A 24,973-nucleotide genomic window follows, 5' to 3' on the forward strand; every position below is an offset into this window, starting at 1 on the left:
GACATTTGCTCTAATGTCCTAGAGAAATTAAAAAACAGAAATATGTGGAATGTTGCATTTATCTTATACACTGCAAATGTAACAGAAATATCTTTTGCAATTTCTTGAACTAAACAAGGAAATTGCATTGGCCATTTTATTTCATCTAGGGCTGTGGGTAGAAGGCATTGTGGAATGCTTTTAAAGGTATTTGATACTGTATCCATTGACTACATTTTAAATCTAGAAAATAGGGAGTATTTTTTGCTGAAAATATGAAAAATTTGGATTGCAATTGTGTGTTCTTAGACAAATAACTAGGTCTCCCCTTTTTTATTCACTTAAAATGTAGATACTTGCTGTTATGTATAGCAGACAACTAATTAGGTTATCCAAATTTGAGCCCAGCGATCAAATGCGTGTGAAGCAGGCATGTTTTGTGTTTGTAATCTTATCGAAGCACCAAATATGAGAAAAGAGACTTTGGGTCACTGTGCTGTAATTAGGGGCTCTATCACAGTAATCTCTTTTAAGTAATCTTATTTTTATCCTTTTAAAAAAACGGTAGGTTGAACCACATACTTGCCAATTTAGTTTAGACAGCAAGAGATCTTTACAAGGAGTTTCCAGATAGCCATTTTATGTAGAATTTATGTATATCTTTTAAAGTAACACATTACAGCGTACCTTTTCTCTCATTCTGTAACTGGCTGTGGATTCAGTGTAACATCAGTCTCTTTACTGGTGTTTTTATCAACACATTTGACTGGCGCACAGGTTTAGGATCTTAAATTATGTTGATAGATTTTAAGGGTGAATAATTCCTGTGGACTAAAACTCTCGCACCTTGCATGTTGGACCAAACAATGACATAATAAGTGATATCACTTCCCAGTTATTGTTTACATCTTCAAGTGGCTCATAGTACAGATGTGCAGTAAATGTTTCAACAATTAAATGTGGGTGTCCTTTGGACCACTTCAAAAGGTGCTATTGGCGCCAAAGGAGAACAGACACCAAATAAAAATATGGACTGAGAAGAAGGGTTGTGCATCTAAATGACAAGGTGCTTTTCATGAATATAGTATGGAATAATTTTGCACTCCTTTGTATGTGGAGTTACTTTAGAGCTCTGCTGCAGTGTGTGTTTTTAAAGTTCAAAGCAGTACTTTGTATAGTTTGTATGCATTAATGTTATCCAAGCATTGCCAACTCTTGCAGGCTTATTGTGAGTTGAATGGTATTTGGTGTTTTATTAACGCCCTAGCTCCTGGATTCATGTGATTATGTAAAAATCCCACTTTAAAAAAAATCAAAGCCAAGAATTTTGTTCATGTGGTTTCAGAGAAAATATGACTCAACGGAACTCTCAAGTTTCCAAAACCAAAGAGCAAATAAAGAGCACTCCAGATTTATTTTTTTAAACTAATCTCTTGATTTTTAAATAACTATCTTGATTTGTGGTGCTTCCCTCATAAGTTTTGAATACTTGGGATTTTCAATACTGTTATCCTAGAGATTACTTTCTGTAACAGTGGGAAACCTCTTCCTCCTCGACAAAACAAACAACAAACCTCAGCAGCCCTTAGAAAGGTGCACAGAGACAGTAATCAAACTCACTAGGTATGTTAAAAGGATGAAAAAGAATCAAGTCACTAAGGCCCCAGGCTACATCAGCTTCTTGCTATCACAGACCCTTGCATTTGTACATAGTCCCACTGCAGTCTGTGGGAATCCTCACAGGGACAGAGGTCTGCTAGCCTATTGCAGTGCAGGGTTGAAGACCTTCTATCATTTCATGTATCAAGTGCACCTTTGTTCTGTTTTGATTACTTTGTTTACAGTGACTGATTTTGCTGTGAGCCAAAATGACTTGGTTTATATTCTTTTAAAAGATGTTTTATTATGGACACTGGCTTTATGCTTCCTTTCAAGATGTTAAAATTGCATTGAAAATGTGTTGAAGTTAAATAAATTCTTTTTTAGATAAAATTTGGGACATACATATGGTATTGACACTTCTGTGAAAACTATCAGTGTTTTTCTGTAATGAAAATTGTAGACTATAGAGGTATGTCAGGAACCAGTTGAAAAAATTGTCTTATGGAATTTAGTATTGTCTTATGGAGTTGAGGCTATCTGCAGTTCAGATACAAACACCATAATTAATTTTTGTTACTGGATTCAGTATTCATATTTAAAACACTCGGCTTTATGTTGTCCTGTTCTGGACATCCCAGCAAACTTTATATAAACGTTTATTATTTAAAAAATTATGACACTGGCAAGTTACTGTTAAATTGTTTTACGTTCATACTGGGATGACACACCTAAGAGTGTCTTCACACCTATAAAAAGTGCCTGCAGTATAAATACAAAATCTGCACTGCAATTTCTTTGAGGTTCAAGGATTATTGCATTAATTTCCTATTCACAATACCAAAGGAGTTGTCGATTTTCAAACCATAGCAACATAGACTGTTGTTTAGATGCTTCAAGGTTTCTCTGTGTTGCAACAAATTGGCAAAATAGCCTGCCACAGCAGTGCAATCTCTTTGTTTATAAAACATGTACAACAACAAACAAGAATTGAAATTGGCAGCTTCGTGGGTTAAACTTTTTGATATGACCAGGACTGCATGAATGAAGTGTCATCATATGTAAGGAAAAACCAGATTGCTCCATGTTTTAGAAACAAATATGCACAAAAGATAAAAGTAAGTAATGAAGTCTTTGTGCATAACTTTGACAGCTTTTTCAGGGTTTTAGAAAATAAACAGAACCTTGAAGCTCTGTGGGTTAGTGCTGCAGTTCCTGCTTGTGTTAATGGGACCTGCCTAGCTAATGTGCCACCATTATTTTGATGCTATATCTCAGAGCTTTGGTTTTCCAGGCAATTGCTAGTCCAGGTCAAAGGAAAGTCCAGGTCAGACTTGCGTTCATTAAACTGATGTTTAACCATAATGTAAAAAATTGATTCCAGTTTGTTGCTCTCTTTACCTTTACTGATGAGCCAATAGTAAAGTATCAGTTCTTAAAGTAGTTTCTTTACATCTCTGTGGAATGCCCTACATCCAACGATGTGTGAACCTCCACAAACTGTATAACATACAATTTTAGATATTCCTACAGTATGTTGCAACAGTGGACAGGAAAAATTAACAGTCAATCAAATGTATTATGGAAATTAATTTTAAACTTTTTGCTGCTAACACCTTCCACAAAAGTGGTGGTATTCTCAGCTCAAGCACTGCATGGTGATGAAGTGTCGGGTTCAAATTAATGGGCTTCTGCTTCATTCTCAGTCAGGAGCTCCTCTGGCTGGTCATTATTGTAGTGGAACTGTGGGTCTCAGTCATTCTTGTTAACATTCTGAATTTGTATTTGAACAAACATTACGTTTATCATTTTTTTGTGAATGTTGTGTTGGCTTCTGCAGTTTGCCTGTGGATAGGTAAACCCAATTTACTCATAATACCTGTAGCTGTGGAATGCTGGTTTTAGCATATCACGTTGATTAGCCCTTTCTGCTCAGATTTTGGGGACTTTACTTTGTACTCCTGTGATATAAGTGTGTGATGGTGAGGGAAAGAGGAGGGGCACTGTTGACACTGGGAGATCTCATCTAGAAAATGAGATCTTGTCTTCCCTAATGCTGCTGGACCTTTCCTGGCGTGATAACTGCAGTCTTCCTAGGTCATACTTGGAGAGCTGTGAATGCTTGTTTGTATTTGTATATTTTTTAATAAATATTCTGTTGGCATATTTCTGTATTTCATGCACCAGTCTAGAGAAGCCAATCAAGTTGAATGCAGATTCCTGACTTGGTTGTGGTTTCACTATGTTCTATTTTTGTTTAGCTTAGTATTGTCAGAAATCCAGATAGCATTTACAACCATGTGGTTTACAATTATACACACTCAGATTAAAATGTTGTAAATGCATTTTGTTGTTGTTGTCACTCTAATGTACTAAAAGTGACATTTAAAAAAATCTGATTTACCTTTAATTAGTTGTTAACCATATATTTACCTTGTGTATTTCACTTTCTAAACGATTTCATTTTTGGCTGTCTTATCTCAGCAGGATACTGGAGTTATATGGGTTGCAGAGGAATGTTGTTTCTTCCTCTTCCCCCTCCCCCCACCCCCCTTAAAGCTAGTTTCAATAGAAAATGTGAACATTTAAAGCTACATGTTGGTTTATATTGTTAATTTTTAGCTCTTTGACTACTAGGTCATCTCTTCTAATTCAGCCTGTATCAGTAGTGTTCAAAAGTGAAAGCTTGAATATAACAATAAAAGTCTCTACACTTCAGGGAAACTGTATTTTACGGTCATCTATCAAAGATATCATTAATGATTTTTAGTATAGTGGAAGTAAGAATAGAACGTAACTTTGTGGTGGTGCTCAGATGCAGGGATTGGCATCTTCATACGTTTCTGTAATAAATAATGCTGCTCTTTCTTAAGATATTTCAAAGCATGTTAGAATGTAATAAGGTACCCTTACTAACCTGATCAATTCCCAGGTGAATGTTCTTTTGAGACTAGCTAATATCCATGGTTTTAGTGAAGCTACATGGGATACTAGTAAAATATAGCCCAAGACTGACATTCTCAAAGAAGCCAACAAGGCTCTCCTTTTTGCAAAAGTCTTTTAGTAATTATCAAAGATAAAAAATTGGATCAGCAACATCCACTACTGAGTCTAGTGACATTTCTGTGGAGATCTTAGAGATACAATAATTATGTAGCTCATTATATTGCATGTCACTAGGATCTGAGCACCAAACAGGTATGTCGTAGTCTGAGACTTGTGATGTGGGTCCTAAAAATACCTTAGATAAATGTAATAGTGATTCAGTGAAAAAAGCTTTCTTCCCAGAAGATTCCAAAGCACTTTATAAACTTATCTGTGTATGAATCGCTGAAATTGCAGCCACTTCTTGCAGCCACAGCAATACTATATAAGAGTTTAGGGCACGAAGTTAAGCATATTTGCCATTAAATTAGGATAACATTTCTCATGAGATCTACTAGCCTAATCCACTTCAGATTATACTGTTTTCCTGGTACATAGTTTTCATTTTCCAAAGGGGGAACACTTATTTAATATGTTTAAATACTGTTCCTATTTGGACGTTATTGTAGTTTAAGCATTTTGTCTCTAGTTTGTGTCACTGACAAGTTCTGTTTACATGATCTTTCTTCAAACTATTTTTTTTAATAGCGCCAAAAAGTCTTTCCTGTTAAGAAGCCTTAAATAATTTAGCTACATTCTTCTTGATCCTTTGGCTGAGATCCAGTGTAGTATCAGTTTATTGTTTATTACATCCTCTATCTGGATATTGAATTCTGTACTTGCAGGAGGTGGACTCTGAGTTAATACAACAGCAGTAGTTGGAGATGCAAGAGACCTATCTTGCTTAAAAGAAATACTGACATGCTTCGCTCAGACTGCTGAACGTCCTCACTTCCCGCTCTTTTCGAGATTGTTCTTTTACTTGGGTGAGTTACGTCCAACCTCCTTTTTAGCCCTTCAGTGCCACTTCTGTGGCAGCCAGAGGGCTGCTGTGGAGAAATACAGTTCTTTTTGCGTAAGGGGTGGAAGATAATCTCTCAAGAGTAATCCTGTTTTAGGGTTAAGATTTGAGATGGAGTCCTCCATTTATGGCCTCTCATTATTCTAGCATTTGACTAGCCCCAGGGGTTATTCTTTCAGTGCAATATAATCCAGATGCTACTTTGTATTACTATATTCATTTTGAAAGCACCCACTAAAGTTTTGCAAAGGAGAGGGGATAGGAAAGTGTGTGGGTATTAACTATAGTGATGATGAATTCAAAGACTCTGGAGGAGGGAGCTACTGATGTGTAAGCTCTGTGGGAGGAGAACAGTTGTTGGGCATAGAAGTCGGTTGCATGTAGTCTTTCTGTTAAGCAAAAGTCCCTGCTGCTGCACTCTGTACTGGAAGGTAATACACCAGATGAACAGGTTGTCCCAAATAGGCAGAGTGCATGATAAAATCAAGTTCTATTTCATGTAGATGTACCCACAAAAAGGAATTATTTGAAAGCTTTTGAAAAACTTAAGATTTCTACCAGTAACTTCTAAATTAGTAGATGTAATTGAAGGTTAATGTATCCAAACAAAAAACCCCAACACTCCACATCCTGTTATGCTGTCTTTAAAAAACACTTTTTCTTGGAAATTTAATCATTGTGAAATCTGCTCTGTTGGCTGCTCTGGGGGCTGAATCCTGTTTAACCATGGAGCTGATGCAGTAAACCCAGTAGCAGTGCAAGGTTCCCCCTGCCAAAGTGTATAAGCTTTGAGCTTGAGGGGCCACGTGTGGGGGTTCAGTATCTGTTGTCCATGCTGTTCTGGGATTCTGCTGAGAGTGGTAACAGGAATCTAATTAATGCCAACTACTCACTAAATGATTTCATTTAAATCACTGAACAGCCATCAGTTTGTAATTTTCAAAAGATGCTAATACTTATATAGGCTGGATTAGAATTGGTGACCTCATGGTCAAAAAGAATCTGTTGTGCAATCTAAATGTACCATTGGTCTAATTAAATGACTTTAATCAGTTGGACACAATCTGTTTGGCATAATCTTCCCATAGATTAAATATTGGTTTCTCTGCTTTGTCGTAGAAAGATTATACTACTAACATACTATGCAGAATACAGATGCATTTAAATCCCAATTTCTAAACATCAAATGTCCTCGTAAGAGAGAGATGAAAAATTGCCTGCCTCATGTTTTTTATTCATGCAAATATGTTGCAGTCTGTAGTGTAAAACCTCTCTCCAGTGTTTTACATCCCCATTTCTGTTCTGAAAAGCGTTGAAAGTTACTATAATGCTTTTTAAGGAAGAAAAGACCTTTTATTCACGTTAAAGTAGTTCTTAGTGACTCCTGAACTGAGCGAGTTGGCTGGTTGTGAATTATAGTTGATTAATGATATGTTTTATACACGTTTCAAGCTGATGCTGTAGCTTAATTTTGCTGAGATCCTTAGGTAGGGTTTAAATGTGGCCAGAATGTCAGTGAGGCTCAAAATTACTTTTGGATGCTCCAGAGCAGGTATTTTCTTGGATCATTGTCTAGAGAATACTATGGGTAGCCAATCATGTAATTTATAAGACGTGTCATCAAAGAGAGATTTCAATCTCTCTTCCTGACCGAACTCTTAATCCAAAAATTCTTGGTCTTTATTACTCTTAGTCTTTTAAAAAACCTTGCTTCTGTTCATCCCTTAATTTTCCTCTAGTGAAGCAAAGGGCATCTTCTAAATATAACTCACCTTTAATGTGGTCATTGCTGATTTAAAGAGTAGCGATACAAAGTGCTGTTCACACTGGCGCTTTTCATCTGTGAAACTTTTGTTGTCTGTGTGTGTGTGTTTTTTTTAACATCCCTGAAGAACAAAAGTTTTGCCGACGAAGTGCCAGTGTAGACATACTCTAAGAGGAGGTTGGTGAATCAGTGTCAGTTAAAGAAAAATGTTAATGAGTATGTTTTTAGCTGGTAGTTAATCTTTCTAGAACCCTAACTGGAAGTTACCCCAGAAGGAATTTTTGTGAAAGTGGGTGTGAACATAGGCATGAGTGTGGTTTTAGATGTGTTAGGAACACAGGAATTACCGCAGGTCCCAGTTAGTCTAGGAAAATAGAAATTCCTTAGTGGATGGTTAAAGACCTGCCCATAAGGGAAGTTTCTTCCTAATCCTCATCAGTTAGTGATTGGCTCAAGCTTTGAACAAAAAGGGTGTATCGTCTCTTAACTGTTGTAACTGCAACCCTTGTCAACTAAGATTATGCATGTGTACAAATTTAACAGGATAAACTAACAACTCTCTCCACTCACCGCTAGAACATATTCACAAACCCCAGTATAGAAATATTTGATTTAACTTTCCATAAAAATGTATAGTACTGAATTTGTATAGTGAACAGTTTCATAGATTCATAGACCTGTATAACACAGGCCATAGAAGTTCTCCCAGTAATTCCAGCATCAAACTTATAATTTCTGGTTGAGCTAGAGCAGCAGCTCCAAACTGTGGGTTGTGACCCCCCAGGGGTTGCAAAAGGGCACCAGGGGCTTGTGAGACATGCGTGATGCACAGTGATAGGTGGCTGTGTGCACCACCCCTGCCAGCCACTGCTGCCTTGACATGCTGCGCAGTGAGAGGCATGTGAGTCATCAGCATGCTCATTCTTACTCCTGAGGGAATTCTGCACCAAAAAATTAAATATTCTGCACACAGTATTTTAAAATGCTGCAAATTTTATTTGTCAAAATAACACAATATAATCACACCATTTTCAATTATTTCGGTAATTTATTTCAAAATACTTATCAGCAAATAATTGAAAATGGTGTGATTATATTGTTGTTGTGTTTCTGTGTTATTTTGACCATTAAAATATGCAGAACTTTGCAGAATTTTAAATGTTTTAATTTTTCGCTGCAGAATTCCCAGGGTTCTGTGTGGCGCAATCTGGGTGTGGGGGGTCTGGGTGCAGGACAGGAATCTGGGTGCACAGGGGCTTGGTGCGGGGTTCTGGGTAAAGAGGGAATTGGACTCTGCGGGGGGGGGTGAGATGATAGTGGTTAGGGCTCAGTGTTGGGGTGAAGTGGGGCTTGGTGGTGTGGAGGGTCATGGTACAGCTGGTTGGGACTCAGTGGTGTGGGGGGCTCCTGATTCGGAGGGAGCTTGGTGGGGGGAGTGTTCCAGGTGCACAGGTGGGGGGGTCACTGTACAGGGAGCTGCTCCCCCTGTCCTCACAACTCCTGTGCATCTGAACCCCCCTGCACCAACACCCCCCTCCCACTGAGCTCAGCCCTGCCCCCCTCGCACTTGGGAACCACCCTGCTTCCCCTCCCAACCCCCCCCCCACACACACACACGGTGCAGAGTTTCCTGCAGCCAGGGGATGTTTCTGGAGCTTGATCTGACCCAGCCACAGCTGTTCCATGCAGGGAAGAGGGAGGGGGACCTCCATCTCTGTCCTCCTCCCCTCTCCCCTCCCCTCCGAAGCTGGGACCGACATCCCTGGGTGGCCAGGGCATCCCCAGCCCCCTCTCCCTCCCAGTGATTTACCTCTTCCCCTGGCTGCCTGAAGAGGTGCATCTGAGCTGCGGGGAGGGGTGAGTGAGCGCTGGTGCAACTTCTCTTTGCTTCCCCACAGAAACCATTTTCTGCAAGGAAATAAAGCGATTCGGGGGGGGGGGGGGGCGTTTTTCTGCTGCACCACAGTTGCACACAGTTTCCCCAGGAGCATCATTCTGCAGCATAATGAGGTGGTGGCGGCTGGTAGGAATGGGACTTGCAGTCACCATGTTGACCCCCATGGGCAGGAGGTGGGGGAGCTAACCTGATCCTGAGGGGGTTGATTTGTCTTGAGACCTGAGCCAAACAAGATGCTTGTAGTTGGATCCCATCAGGCTTTGGGTTTGGTTTCAGGGCTCTATCTCAGGCCCCTGGGTGTCTTGTGAACAGAGATGAGCCCAATGTGGGTTACAGCATGAAAAAGTTTGGGAACCACTGAGCTACAGCATCTCTTTGAGAAAGACTGCCCAATTTAATGTATCAGTATATCTTCCTTTTGCTAATCCTGTCCTGGGAAATATTCAGTGTTCAGTCTTGTGGCTGATGTGCAGTTTACTTGTCTCAAGGAAGCACAATTGTAGGGTCTTAATGATCAGAGAATAATGAATCTTGCTGCATAGCATTCTGTCATTAGGTTGCTCCTCTAAGTTGTGTAATTACAGTAGTAACTTTACACATGACTGATCTCAACATGAAGTAAAACTGAGCATGGGAAGAGTCCGTCTAATCTGTGGATGTGGAGTTGACGAGTACGTTTTTGCTATGTAAGTGGCGAAGTTACTTTTTCTTGTAGCTGCTTTGTCGTTACATCTCTCTACTAGTTCCTGAGGAGGAAGGGTTTTTTTTTTTAAGTCTGTTATGGAAAATATTGAATAAGTTATCTGGATATGTTGCTTTGGGAGGATGAGAATGAAACGTGGGCAAGAAAATGGGCAGATCCTTATTGTGAAATGTATGTCATGGGATCTTTAATGTAATTACAGACCAGAAAAAAATCTTGTGTGAAAAGGCATTTGGGATCTCCATCCTCCCAACACAAACATGCACATACTGTGGTACTTCGTTTATTTACCTCGAAATGACTAAAATGACCTTACTGGGTAGCAAACCAGTATTTCAAACATGAGGTTTAACCCATTAAGGCATTCTCTCCAACTAAGCATTAAAATGGTTTAAATTTAAATTTCTTTTCTTAAATAGGGAAGAAGGCTAATCTGTGAGCATGTAATATTTCATTCAGCTTTTTTCCCTCTGTGTTTGAAGTGGCTGTAAAACTGTCTCAAGTCTTATGAGGTAAAGATAGTGTTATTACTACCATGTGACGGACCTGGGCATGTCGATGTAGGTACTCCAAAGGAAGCCAAGGGTTGGCTTGTTCTTTCTGAACTTGGCTGAGATGGTTGCTGAATTTCCTTCCTGTATCTTCAGGGGGGAACTTCTCTCTGGTTTGTGGTTCCAAAGACTTGGAGGGCAGGAGGCATCTGGGAGAGGAATGTGGCCTACTTTGAGTGGCGCCAAGGTGAACATTTTAATGGCAAGATAACTTATTTTCTGTCTTGGTTTATCCACCTCAGCCCTGAAATCAGTTCTTACCATGTGTTGTTTAAAGTCTAATGTCATGGAAAAATGCTCCTTCCATTGGTTAGAGCTCTTTGGTTTTCTCACCAGCTGGAGTGGAATAATTAGCATCTATTTGCTATAATTGTGCTACTGTGTATTTTAAAAAAGCCAACAGCCAGGGCCTGGTAACTTCCAGGGCATGTATCAGTGCTCATCTATTTTCCCAGGCTTTTCTGGGGAGAGGGAAAGTTTGAATAAGATTTTTAAGGAGAAGGAAGAGAAGAAACATACATTGGTGGATTTGGAAGGTCTTTCTATGACCCTTCTAGCCTGTTGAATTTATAGTGGTTGTATGGTACCTGGATCCCTGGATAGGCACTTCTGCAAAGGTTAATAAGCATCACAGTTTCAGCCTTCTAATGATTTGTGTTAGCTTTTTCTGATCTGATATTTAGAATGATTATTCTAACACTGAATTCGTTTGGGCCCACAGTTTGACCTGTTTAAACTCCTGCAGCTGACAATTTCTTCTGTTTCAAATATCTTGAGAAACACGTGTAACTCTTGGAAAAAATTAGTCATTCCCCTCTGCTGGCTGAAGAGAAGCAGTTAAGTTAAAAAGCCTGTGCATAGAAATGTGTGGACAGTGTCACTGAAACTGGTATACAAAGGACTGTTCTTATTTTAGTTTCACTACAAATGTGTGGTGAGAGATAATTTCCATTTTCAAACTTCTAGGTGGATATTACAAATAATGAGATTAAGTTATTTGTTGTTTTACTGAAAATAGGTGTCTGAGGCTTGTTTGCAAAGTAGCTTTTCATCTTTGGAACCCTATCTGGCTATTAGACGAAGGTTCCTAACCATCAGAGGAGTGAAGTTCTGGAACAGCCTTCCAAGGGAAGCAGTGGGGGGCAAAAGGCATATCTGGCTTCAAGACGAAGCTTGATAAGTTTATGGAGGAGATGGTATGATGGGATAGCCTAATTTTGGCAATTAATTGATCTTCGATTATTAGCGGTAGATGTGCACAATGGCCTGTGATGGGATGTTGGATGGGGTGGGATTGGAGTTACTACAGAGAATTCTTTCTTGGGTGTCTGGCTGGTGAGTCTTGCCCACATGCTCAGGGTTTAGCTGATCGCCATATTTGGCGTCAGGAAGGAATTTTCCTGCAGGGCAGATTGGCGGAGGCCATGGGGGTTTTTCTCCTTCCTCTGCAGCGTGGGGCACGGGTAACTAGCTGGAGGATTCTATGCACCTTGAAGTCTTTAAACCACGATTTGAGGACTTCAGTAGCTCAGACATAAGTTAGGGGTTTGGTACATGAGTTGGTGGGTGAGATTCTGTGGCTTGCATTGTGCAGGAGGTCAGACTAGATGATCACAGTGGTCCCTTCTGACCTTAAAATCTATGATTTTGTGATTATACATTATTGATCACCCTGATTATCTGTGTGCATGAGTTCTGAATTTTATTACATTTTTGAATGTAAATTAAATTGGGCAAACCCATACAAATCGCTAGTAGATTATTGTTAATATTAGAAAACTACCACATAATTTGGCACACTTTAGTCTTGATTTTTCGATGCAGAGAACAGAAGGGTCAGGGTGTTACACAGCTGGTGAAGAGTCGGATGCATTGGGGGTACACTGTGTGCAGGGTAATGTTGACTGTATAAGAGGGTATCTAGTGAAACTGGAGGTATGAAAGTTGTTTATATTCTTGGTAGCTCTGTTTCTCCTTAACTGTTTTAGTTGTTTAATTCTTTTCCTTTGATTTACACTAATTACTTATTTTTTCTCCCTTTCCTTTTAGGCCCTATGAGAGAAAGGGAAAGCTAAGGATGCTGGAGCAGAACAATGGATTTCTCTTTCTCTTTCATGCAAGGGATCATGGGAAACACAATTCAGCAACCACCTCAGCTCATTGACTCAGCCAACATCCGCCAGGAGGATGCCTTTGATGCCAGCAGTGACATCGCTGAAGATGGTGGTCAGACACCATATGAAACTGCCCTGCAACAAGGCTTTCAGTACCCTACTCCAACGACAGAGGATCTTCCACCGATCACTAATGGCTATCCACCTACAATCAATATGTATGAACCTCAAGCCAAATACCAGACATACAGTCAGTATCCCAATGGTTCAGCTAATGGCTTTGGTGCAGTTAGAAACTTTAGTCCCCCAGAGTATTACCAAATGGAAAACTCTAACGTGAGGCCGCATGAAGTTCTGGAAAAACCTTCCCTTCCACAACCCCCACCGCCACCACCTCCTTCAGTACCACAAACGGTGATTCCAAAGAAGACTGGTTCACCAGAAATCAAATTAAAGATAACCAAAACTATCCAGAATGGCAGGGAGTTGTTTGAGTCCTCTCTGTGTGGGGACCTTTTGAATGAAGTACAGGCAAGTGAGTATGCTAAGATGAAACATGAAGGGAGAAAGGAGAAAAGGAAAAAAAGTAGCAAGCATGACTCTTCCCGATCAGAAGAACGCAAGTCACACAAAATTCCAAAACTAGAACCAGAGGAACAAAATGTAAGTGGAATAACAGTTTCATGTTTTTGTGATTTATTAATAGGGAATTCCTTTTTTGCAGCTTTATATTTATTAGTTGTTTATGTACTTAAAAGGCATTGTGAGGCTGTAGTTCACTGTCTGACACAGTATGCAATGATCAGAATTGTTTAGCAATTGTCTACTATGGCTCAGATGCAAAGCTTATGTATCAGAGAGGAATAGTGGAAAGAATTATGAGTGGTAGTAGTTAGATTGCAGTAGTGCTCAGAATTGGGTGCTTTCCAAACATAGAGGAGGACACAGTCCCTGCCCATAAAAGTATATTATCAAAAGATTCTTGAATTCTCTTTTTTCAAAATGTGATTTACTGGGGTTTTATGGCATTTGAAGTATTCATTGTTAGTGCTCATAGAAACTTAGTGAAATTTTACTTATTTCTAAGAGGCACCTAAAAACATGTTATAACTATCTAAGTATACTGCTTTCTATACAACACTTAAACCACATGCTTTAACTGACAGTTGCTATTGAAATCAATTTTAATAACGATGGTGGATTGTATGATACTAAATAACGAAGAGGTGGCTGTATCTTGTGTACATACCAGCAAAAATTAGTGTACTAGTGTTGCATGCAAATTAGAAATGTCAGTTGACTCTGTTAGCCCACACTGATTGAGAGACTTCTGTATCGGTGTCCATAATGATTTTTGCTAGGTGCAGGGGATGCCAAAATTTCATTTTGCAATATGTATGTGTACACTGCGCAGAAATAATAGTATTGTAAGTTAACCCTTAGTACACTGAGGACAAGTGTACTGGTTTTCAGTACCTGCAGCCTTTCTCTGCCTCCACGCTCAATAAAATGAGCTTCCCCATGGACACTTGGACTTCTGCCCCCACCTTAAGAGCACACACTGTGCATGACAACATGACCACTTTCCAGCTAATTGCTCCTGCCAGCCATGTGCTGCTGTTATCCTTTTCGTATTTTTTCCTGGTTTGAGAGGGACTGTCAAAAGAGAGGTGAGACATGTCGGGAATATGGGAATTGTCAAACTGCAGGGTGGTTGGTGGTGTTTTTTGTTTTTGTTTGTTTTTTTTGCACCTTCCTATGAAGCATCTGGTACTGGCAGCTGTTGAAGACAGGATACTATGCTATATGGTCAATGCTCTGGTCTAGTATGGCAATTTCCATGTCCTTGACATGTCCCCACCTCTTTCCATCATCGTAAGCAGGCTGGTTTGGCCCCATCATAGCACGTTCATTTCTGTGTTTTATAATAGTTTTATATAGCTGCGGGTTGCCTAGGATGAGGACTTCTGAAGAACTGGAGTCAGAGGCAGTCAGGGCCCCAAGCAAGCGTCTCACCTAACTGTGCCTCTCGGCAGCCAGAAAACCTTTCTTTTCAATACCATTCCCCACAAGACTCCAGTCCTCAAGTAACTCCTGTATCTAGTCTAAAGGGCATTGTTTTAACGCTTTTGGTTGTGTTTCAGTATTGCATTTGGCAGTGACTATTTCCGTTCTACAGCAGAAAAGATGGCTTCAGACACTTGAATGTGGGCTTTTTCCAAATACAGATCTCCCATGCAGTGGTTCATAGGCTTAACCATCAATCCACAGCCTTGAGTGTTACCTTATGTTTGCACTTTTAGCAAATGAGAACTGCAATAGGTCCATTTTGACTTAAATTTAAAGTCTTATGCATGTTAAATTTTTTTTAGCTGCCAATGTAAACTATATTGCATGCTGCTGTGCCTCAGTTTCCCTTCTTAGAGCAAATGGTGCATAACTTTGTTTCCAATTAAATCAAACCTTCTTTAATCTGGTTTGTTAATATAATTCAGCGAAGTATTCACCCTTGTATCTGGGCTTCTTTTCTTGCCCTTTCCATAGCATTGACAGTCACCTTTGCATCAGGCCTTAGTCAGTGTTATATCATAGCTTTGCCATGCTTCCATAGCAGGGCCTCTCTTCTGTCCCAGTTCTCTCTGTGTTGGGATCTTTGTTGATCCAGACCTGCTGCCTGGCAACCATGAAGAGCATCTTCCCAGGTGTCCCCAGACCGAGCCAAAATCTTTGCCTTATGTAATCCCACAGACAGTCATAGTTCCCAGTCACTTGATCCTCCTTCAGTCATGTGCTCTGTCTGGCAGCTAAAATTCTCAAAACTCTTGGAGTCTGGTTTTAAAGGTGCTATATCCCTATAATGGGTATATGGGGTTGCACCTGCACTCAAAGGATTATTGACCTGCAAGAGATGGTAATTAGTGTAGTATAGCACTTTGTCTACGAGGAACTGGAATTATTTTAAATTTGCCCCCTTTCTGTCTTATGCTTGCCTTTCAAGGGACGCTGTCAAGCTAAAGTTTTTTAAAAGTTAATACCCGTGTTTCAAATAATAGCTCTGAATACTGAAAATTTAAATTAATTTTTAAAAGTTTACATTTTGCTTTTTATTCAATATGGGCAGTGAAACAAGAGTGATTTGTAGTCATTTACTTCCTGCTTCTAATGTAGAAATCCAGTGCCACCCAAACTCTTCCGGGGAATGTTTATATTTAAAATAAAATGAATATGGAATTAAAACTTTATCAAAATTAAAACACTGAACTTTATGCTTTGAATTTTTGTTTGTCAAACAACTGGTTAGAACTTGCTTCTAGGAAACTAAGTGAGAAGTATGCAATCTTTTGTTTGGACTATCTTTTGTGTGATTAGCTCAATTGTTTTGGCAGAAATAAAGTTTGTCAGCTCATTGTAGGTAGAAACATAGGCAGAAGATGTGGGTATATTTGCCATTAACAGGTTGGTGTAGCACGGAAGAATTTGTAAAGTATGGGTATTTATTTGGTTGAGGTTAGACAACCTGTAGAGAACAACCCTTGTGTGCCACTTTAAAACGAAGTACTAACATTTCTATGTATCTAAAGTAACACATGTTGAGAGCTCTAATTGGCGTGTACTAGACAGTGTGTTTTAAGTGAAAGTTTTTTAGACGTTTCAGTGTGAAGCATGCATTTATGATTATCATGGGGCTAATGTGTAATTTCGTGGGAACAGATCTTCATTTTAAGTGGACTAATTATAATCTAGCTGAATGGTATATTAGAGTTTCCGACTGAATGCTTTGTCACGCACACCCTTCCCACGAACGTCCACTGCTTTTCCCTTTGAGTGTCTCCATTGACTACCGCTTTTCCACCATATTAAACACAAGCTTTTGGTCCTTACACTTAAGGCCCTTCACAACCTAGCTATCTACTTACCAGCTATTATATCATGTACCTTATTATATCTACTCCTCTGGCAATGCTAGTTCCTATTGAACTTTTATCTCCTTTTCCCACAAGCACATAATACTCTCCTCCATTCGATTCCTTAAGCATGGAATGCCTGCCCTCCTCATATTAACCTGTAAAGCCACTACCCTTTTCTCTTTCAGATCCTTCCTACAAAACTGTCTGATATAATGTCTAAAGTGAACTGCTAACTAATGTTGTTCATGTTTCTTGCGGTTTTTTTAAATCAATAAATAGCTCTAATACTGCTGTCTATTTATATAACCAATTTACAGTGTGTAACTGTGTGCTGCTCTGTTTCCTTTCCTCCCTTCCCTATTCCCTCGGAGTTGTATCTCAGTTTAGATTGTAGGCTCTGTGGGACAGTGACTTCTTTATTGTAAATTGTACAGCACCTAGCACGAAACCCTGGTCTGATTGGGTGCTACTATAATGAAAATATATTAAGTAGTGTGGGAGAGATGAGTATTTTGAAACTGACCGTAGATCAGTCATAAGGAGTTGATCATGTTTTCTGATTTTATGGTGGTGTTTTCTTCTCTCTGCTAATTTATTTTTCTCCTGCTCCTGTTCTCTTTGATGTGTTCTTCTGTTCTACCATCCCCTTATCCTGTTTACTTTTATTTTCCTGTTTTCTCCTTATTGTTACCCTTTTCTTAGAGACCAAATGAGAGGCTTAGTGTGCTATCAGAAAGACCAAGAGAAGACATACTGTTGGAGGAAACCCCGGTTAGTACTGATGTAAATTAACACATCTTGGACTCTTAGTATTATAGACATTGTTTTGCTGTCTCATTACAGTATGAACATTTTATACGTTGGTATCAGAGAAATCAATCACTGGTGTTGGAAATGCCTATATAATTATTATTCAGAGTAATAGCCGTGTTAGTCTGTATTTGCAAAAAGAAAAGGAGTACTTGTGGCACCTTAGAGACTAACCAATTTATTTGAGCATAAGCTTTCATGAGCTACAGCTTACTTCATCGGATGAAAGCTTATGCTTAAATAAATTGGTTAGTCTCTAAGGTGCCACAAGTACTCCTTTTCTTTTTGCATAATTATTATTGTGGCCAGTGCTCACTGTAATTGTATATGATGACAGAATAAAGCAACACCAAAATCACATTTGTAATTGGTTTACTGAGTAGAACCTTTCTGTGGCGATATCTCCCCTTTAAAATGTCTTTATTATCAATCATTGCTCGTCCTCAGTGAACCATGCAATTGGAGTCTGTGTCCCTTGTTGTCATGGTTGCATTTGACCATCAGTGCCAGCTGAAAGAAGAGAAGAAAAACTAAATTGATGAAGAAATAAAAATTAAAAAAATCCAAACCAAAACACCTTATGAATCATTGTGCATTAGTGAGTCGTATTAAATTGTTTTCTTCTGCAGCTGAAATGACTGTTATCTTCTTTATAGGTCCAGCAGTTCTCACCTTCTCTTCCAACGCAAGTTACAACTGCCGTCAAATTTCAGGTTGGCGATCTAGTCTGGTCCAAGGTGGGAACTTATCCTTGGTGGCCTTGCATGGTTTCAAGTGATCCACAGCTTGAGGTTCATACCAAAATTAATACAAGAGGTAAAGGAGGACCATTGAGTGGACATGTTAGATACTATATCAGTAATTGCTCCTTAATTAAACATATTGCTATAAAATACAACTGACAACTTATGCCAATTGGGAACAGGCTCCCAGAGTGAAGTTAGCAATGATGAGCCAAACAACTAACTTTATTTAACTCTCTCAATGTGACGCAAACAGGTCTCTTCTGTTGTTGTTCACCTAGTGCAATTCAGAAATGCAGAATTGTCTTGATTCTTGTTTATAAATACGTTCAACTGTTCATTTAAAAACAAATCAGAGGAAAGTGTGCAACTGAGTAAATGATTGATTTTTGATTTATCTTTTTTTCCTAATATTTGTTTTAGAACAAATATACACGTGCTCATATAAAAACAATAACCGGTTAAGTTATTTTGGAGTGAATTTAGAGAAAAACAAGCTGTCCACTAAGTGGCATTTTTGCGGGGTCATTGACATCTGGATATTTTGAAAATGAAATTTTGAATGATTAAAAAAACCCAAGATTGCCATTGCTACTTCATTGATCTGGCTTAGCTTCCCCTGGTCCCAGCTGGAAGATGTGGCCCTTATGGTCTTCCTAATGGGATTAAGCATTCAGCCTGTTAAATAGGAAAACTTCAGTCGCACAAAACATTGCATGATTCCTATGTTAGTAATATGAATAAACAAATGCATGTATGTACTCAGACCATGTGTTTACTTAGTTTAGAGAGAGATTCTGCCACTTAACTCTTGTTGAGTTCGTATCCTTACAAGTAGTCCTACTGCTATCCGTGATACTGCTTGGTGTGAGGACCAGGTACTGCCACCCTTAGACTGTAACCTGAAGGCAGGGACAATGCCTCTTTACTTTCTAAAGTGTTGTGAAAAGTTGTTACAATACATAAATGTGCAACTTCAATTTCTCACAGAAAGTTAGCTTTGTTAAATGTTTCTATTTTAATAGAGATGAGTTTCAAGCAAATTCAAAAACTAGATGGCTAGGATGTTAGAGTAGCCGTTCGTGTGGTCCCCCCCACCCCCCAATTGACTTAGTAGCTCTAGTTTAGCTTTTAGTCTGACTGCATAATCTTATATAGGCACTTTTATAAAACCATATCAGATGTATAAGAAATGGAGCTGCTTGCATTTTACTTTCTAGCTTCTATAGAGCTAAGGAGAACTTCTGTCTGTAAGAATTGAATGAGTGGAGTGGAGTAAGAATGTTAGGCTAATATATCCAAGTAAACACATGAACTGACTTCTGTTGATAGTACTGCTTACTAGAGTGTGTTTTAATTTCAGGTGCACGTGAATACCACGTTCAGTTTTTTAGCAACCAGCCTGAGAGGGCATGGGTGCATGAGAAGCGGGTTCGAGAGTATAAAGGACATAAACAGTATGAACAATTATTGGCAGAGGCTACTAAGCAAGCCAGCAACCACTCTGAGAAACAGAAGGTATGTTCAGCACTAAATTCAGAGTGTTATCCACAATGTCTATCAAAGTAAAACCTAAACTTACAAAGGGGACCCATCCTGAAACTTATTGTAGACTGATGCATATTCGAATGTTGGAAAAATGAAGTACTGTGTGCATTCCTCCTGTGACTAAGTAATCATACTTTGCAAAGATAGTTAAATGTTTCCACATGCCATTATGTCCTCCTTATGGATAAGCTGTTATCTGAGCTTGTTTTATCCCCAGTGCAAAATTGAGATGCAAGTATTTGTATCCCCCGTCCCCTTTCAGTAACTTTCTTGGCTGTAGTCCTTTTCTGGACACTTAGTTTGCGTGTGTGTGTGTGTGTGTATGTATGTAACTTCAGAATAAATATTAGATCACTAATTTTCAGTGTTTCCGTTATTAATATATTCCTTAGAAAGCAGTGTACGTTTTAAATAGCAATGTTTACGCTCTCATCACCATCCCATACGTTTCTGATGTTATGTAGATTCTGCTTGTTAGCAGTCCCTCAGTTGCCAGCAAAAGTTGCTTTTATCCAATAATTGCTAATAAATGGAAGGCAGGTTTGCAAGGCAGCAGCCAGGGAAGGAAGTGCTGGGAGGTGAACCTGCCTGCAGGGAGAATAGCAGAGTGAAGGTGCAGCCCTGATGCTGGAGCTTTCTGCAGGGAGCGGGCGTGTTGGGGCCACAAAGCTGCACAGTACCTCTCCCTGCATTCTTCCATGCATCTGATGAAGTGAGCTGTAGCTCAGGAAAGCTTATGCTCAAATAAATTGGTTAGTCTCTAAGGTGCCACAAGTACTCCTTTTCTTTTTGCGAATTCAGACTAACACAGCTGCTACTCTGAAATCTTCCCTGGTTACATCTCGGAACGTCCCAGTGCAGCCCCCTGGCAGGGATCCTGGAGAAGGCAGGGAGAAGTACTGTGCAGCTCTGGCATCTGTGCTGCAGCCCCCTCCCTGCTATTGCCCTGCCCACAGCCTCTCCTCTCTGTCTGCTGCTCCTTCCTGTGTGGTCCCTGTGTGCATTCAGTTTTTGCTGGGCTGCAGCCCCAGAAGGGAACACTGGGACATGCTGAGCACTGGCTGCAGGCAGATTTGTGAGGCTGCAGTCAGAGGAGGCATGTCCCAGCACTTCCTCTCCTGGCTGCAGCCTCACAAATGTGCCTGCAGAGGGTGCTCCACATATCCCAGGGTTTCCTCGTAGCGGTGTAGCCTTACAAACATGCCTGCAGATGGTTCCTTTCTTCCAAAAAATGTTGCTAATAAGCGAGCAGCATGTTGTTGCTAATATCCGAATCCTATCAACATTGATATTAATGGGATGGATGGTTCCCAGCCATATGTTGCCATTAACCAGAAGTTGCTAATACCAGAATTGCCCTTCAGCGAAATCTACTGTATTTGTTTAATTGAGAAGGGAACTATTGGCCAGACCGCCAGACTTATCACTATATTTTGGTGGGCTTCTCAAGTAGATATTTAAGTTAATTAGAAGTAGTAATGAATGGGGAATGGGAGGTTTAGAAGAAGAAACAGGATTAAAATAAGTGGGTGAATTGGATTATCTTCTGGCTCGTATATCTACAGAATTGTGGATTAAACTTTGCCTGCCATTGTCTTTAGAGGGGTTGCTCAGAGCAGAATCTGATTCACAAATTTCACTGGTGATGGCCCAGTAAGAATCCAGTTTGACTGTCAATTCCAGTCTGAGTTTGCAGGCCTGGTCTCCAGAAATATCTTGTAAACTGAAAAAACATTCACCTGCAATCTGAGATACATCAGGGTCCTTGGAATGGCTTACATAGGGTCATTTTGTAGAGCAGGGCCACATTTTAAACTAGTTTATTTTAATTGAACATTTATTTTAATGTAGCCAGGAAGCTAAATAAAATACATGTAATAGAGTTCTCTTTTTGTCTTAAAGATTCGTAAGCCAAGGCCACAAAGAGAGCGTGCTCAGTGGGATATTGGTATTGCCCATGCTGAAAAAGCATTGAAAATGACTCGGGAAGAAAGGATAGAACAGTATACCTTCATTTATGTAGACAAGGAGCCAGAGGAGGCTTTGTCCAAAGCCAAAAAGACTGCTGCCCCTAAATCAGAGGCTAAAAAGAATCGTCGGCCTAAACCAGCATTGAACGCTCAGCCAGAACAGACCAATGCAGTATCCGCATCCCCCTCATTATCAAATACTGAGGTGCGAAGGCAAAGTCAAAGGAGGCAGTCAAGTGTGGAAGAAGAGGAGCCACCACCTGTGAAAATAGCATGGAAAACAGCTGCAGCCAGAAAATCCTTACCAGCTTCAATAACCATGCATAAAGGGAGTTTGGATCTTCAAAAATGTAACATGTCTCCAGTTGTTAAAATTGAACAAGTTTTTGCCCTACAGAATGCTGCTGGAGATGGAAAATTCATCGATCAGTTTGTTTACTCTACCAAGGTACACACTTATTTGTTACTAACTCCTTTGTCTGTAAATAACACACACCCACAATATTTAGTATGGGGCTCAAACTTAAGTGTCCACCAACTTTCAAAATGTGATGGTCTATGCAGGAAGCTTTTATTAGATACTACATAAAATCTGTCAGGTCCCGCTTTTTATAAGCAGCCCCGATAAATAGAAACATCTTAAAACTTTACTAACTACAAGGGCTAGTACAACCAGCAGTCTGTGGGGTTTTTTTGTTTTCTTTCATTTTTTAAGAAATGGAGGGTGGAGGGTTATTCTTTGGTTTTAGTGACAGAAATTTCGACAAAACCGTTAAGCTATTGCTGAGAACTTTTGAAATCAATAGCTACAACAAGCCACTTGTTTAATTCTAGTTTCCCACTTTAAATCAGAATTGAGCTGCTCAGCCCTTCTGGGTTAAATTGGATCTACCACTTTGGTGCCTGTTTGCAACAGGTGAGATTACAAGATGGTGCGTAAATAGTGAGTTAAAAGCAAAAAAATGAACAATCCTGTGTGGTAAAGACATTTTTTAAAAATAGCTTTTACCTCTTAGTCTCATGCAGATCATCAGCAACCCCTCAGTCAGTGTAAGTAGCAGTAGTGGGGCTAATTGGCTGCCTTACTTTTCTGCCCTGTCTTCCTTGAGGACATATATGTGCAGTAACTCTTCACGTAACGTAGTTATGTTCCTGAAAAATAAGACTTGTAAGTGAAAGGATGTTAAGCGAATCCAATTTCCCCATCAGAATGAATGTGGGGTTCAAGGTGGGGTTAAGTTCCAGGAAAAATTTTTTTTGCCGTACAGTACTATAGTTGGGAGGTGGTCCCACCTTACCCCGCACAGGCACAGCCCACTGGCACTGGAGGCAAGGAGGCAGGCAAGGAGGCTGAAGGTGCTGTAGGCTAGGAGAAGGACGTTGCATAGCTGCAGCTTCCTCTACTCTGCAAGCACCAGGGGCTGGGGGCTCAGCCCTTGGCCTGCCCACTCCACCACTTCCCCCAAGCCCCTACCCTTGACCCGCCTCTTCTTTTCCCCCGCCCCCCCTTACTCCACGCATTGCGTCCTCGCTCCTGCCTCCTGCCCGCAGCAATCAGCTGGCTTGCGCATTCAGGAGGGAAGGGGGAGGAACAAGGACATGGCGCGCAGGCTCCCACTCCTTCTCCCTCCCCTGCCCCCTGAACGCTGATTGCCGCAGGAAGGAGGCAGGGGAGGGAGGGGGGAGGTGCACCCTTCCCCCTTCCTCCTGCCCATGGCTGGCAATCAGCTGGCTTGTGGCGTTCAGGGGGTGGGAAGGAGCGAGGACTCTGCACACAGCCTCCCCGCCCCTGCCTCCTGCCCCCGGCAATCAGCTGGTTTGAAGAGGCAGGGGAAGGAGGGCGAGCCTGCGTGCGTGCGGAGTCCTCTCTCCTCCTCCTCTCCCTCCTGAACACCGCAAGCCATCTGATTGTTGTGGGCAGGAGGTGGGGAGAGAAGGGGGAAGGTGCTGATCTGTGGGGTGTGCCAGCGAGTGGGAGGTGCTGGGGGGGGGGGCGTAGGGGAGCTGATGGGGGGCTGCCAGCTGTGGACAAAGCAGGCAGCCAAATGTTGTCATAGCGAATTTTAAATGGAGCATGTTCTGTAATTGAGCAGAGATGTAAGATGGAAACAACATTAAGCGAGAGGACATTAAGTGGGGAGTTACTGTATTTTTAAACTTAGATACTGGAGCCCTTATGTGGATAAGCACATTAGGAATACCTACAACAACAAAAAACCCACTAGTGCTGTTCAGTGAGAGACTGGTGCATGCAGTATATTTATTTGAGGGGGAAAACTTGGAGTCTGTCTTAGGAGGTTTCCCCTCACTGTTTCTAAATTGCCCTCCCTCATGGTGGTAATCAACGTTGTGGCTTGAATTCCAAGTTGTAAGTGATTTCCTAGTAGACTTTGTGGTTATTGAATTAATTTGCGTGGTAGTCTGATCAGGTAATCACTAACTTTATTTGTGTTCTTTAAAAGGGAGTTGGTAACAAAACTGAAATAAGTGTCAAGGGACAAGACAAGCTTATTTCTACATCAAACCAGAAAAATGAGAGAGCCACTGCACAAAATGCATCCTCACTCGAAACTACTTCTGGGTCAACAGGTAGGCAAAGGTTGGGACTCCTTGACTAAATCTTAACACATGAGCATTTAAACAGGATGCAAAAGTCAGGGTTCCCTCAGGAATTAGAAAATCATTATGAATGTATTTCTCTTTACATAATGATTGCAGCAAGTGTGGCATATGTAATCCACAATGGGTGTAGTTACTTGGAGGGGTGATCTTTATGGCTCTAAGAATTTTAAGTGATGGGTGAACTGCCTTAGCTAAGCCACTTAAAATCCTGGACTTGAGGGAAGGATGCTTGGCCAGTCTGAAGCAAGTCAGCATATCTATGGGATGGCTATGATGGTGGAGAAAAGACAGGGAACAATGGGTAGTGTAATAGCTCACTAAGTTGGGAGGCAGTAAAATGGTTCTGTTAGCAAACCATTACAGTGGCTTTTGGCATCAAATTTCAAAAGTAGCAATTAGGACCAAAGCAAATGAGGCAAAAATCAGCATAGTCTTGTAGTTGGAGCCAGACTTCATGAATCAGGGGTAAATTCTATTCCCAGCTTTACTGTTTTCTTGTGTGACCTTGTACAAGATAATTAATGTCTCAGTGCTTCAATTAATCCTGTTGATAAAATGGGATAATGCATACCTTTCTGAAGCACTTTGAGCACTCTATTAGGCACTGTGTACGTGTCTTTAAGAGAGAAGAGTGTGAAGAAATCAAGAGTATCTGGAGGCTTAGAATAGGAAAGAGAGAGCCTAAGGCAAATTCTCTGAAGAAATTGAACTTAACACACATGCAGGGAGAGAAGAGTGAGTATTTAAATTGAATGAGTAACTTTTACCTTGGAGCAGAAAAGCGATTATTGATGCTGTGACTTCAGAAATGGCTATGG

At 40.4% G+C, this 24,973-nt stretch overlaps 1 protein-coding gene and 1 long non-coding RNA gene across 8 annotated transcripts in view; one reads left to right on the forward strand and one right to left on the reverse strand.

The window, feature by feature from the left end:
• NSD3 (nuclear receptor binding SET domain protein 3) overlaps positions 1 to 24,973 on the forward strand; it is a 59,241-nt gene that overhangs the window by 1,159 nt on the left and 33,109 nt on the right. For 4 of the 6 annotated variants that reach the window (XR_014709727.1, XM_084615280.1, XM_084615283.1 and 1 more), the window contains exons 2-7: positions 12,490 to 13,217; positions 17,165 to 17,233; positions 17,929 to 18,088; positions 19,379 to 19,533; positions 21,466 to 21,981; positions 23,996 to 24,122. Coding sequence is in view for 5 of the 6 variants with exons in the window: in XM_084615280.1 (XP_084471406.1) it covers positions 12,534 to 13,217; positions 17,165 to 17,233; positions 17,929 to 18,088; positions 19,379 to 19,533; positions 21,466 to 21,981; positions 23,996 to 24,122 (1,711 nt within the window). In the remaining variant the exon portion in view is untranslated. Of the gene's footprint in view, positions 1 to 5,368; positions 5,490 to 12,489; positions 13,218 to 17,164; positions 17,234 to 17,928; positions 18,089 to 19,378; positions 19,534 to 21,465; positions 21,982 to 23,995; positions 24,123 to 24,973 lie in introns of those variants that run through there. The other 2 variants (XM_084615281.1, XM_084615282.1) reach the window with 2 other exon arrangements.
• Positions 17,645 to 22,996, reverse strand: LOC311513445. 2 transcript variants are annotated; one of them, XR_014709730.1, is made up of 3 exons: positions 22,832 to 22,996; positions 22,543 to 22,685; positions 17,645 to 17,782 (listed from the first exon to the last, which is right to left on the reverse strand). It is a non-coding gene; the product is annotated as an uncharacterized lncRNA (long non-coding RNA). The 2 variants fall into 2 exon arrangements; XR_014709731.1 differs by lacking the exon at positions 17,645 to 17,782 and adding an exon at positions 21,705 to 21,793.

The sequence above is a fragment of the Lepidochelys olivacea genome (genome assembly GCF_965140295.1).
Source record: "Lepidochelys olivacea isolate rLepOli2 genome assembly, chromosome: 26".
NCBI lineage: Eukaryota > Metazoa > Chordata > Testudines > Cheloniidae > Lepidochelys > Lepidochelys olivacea.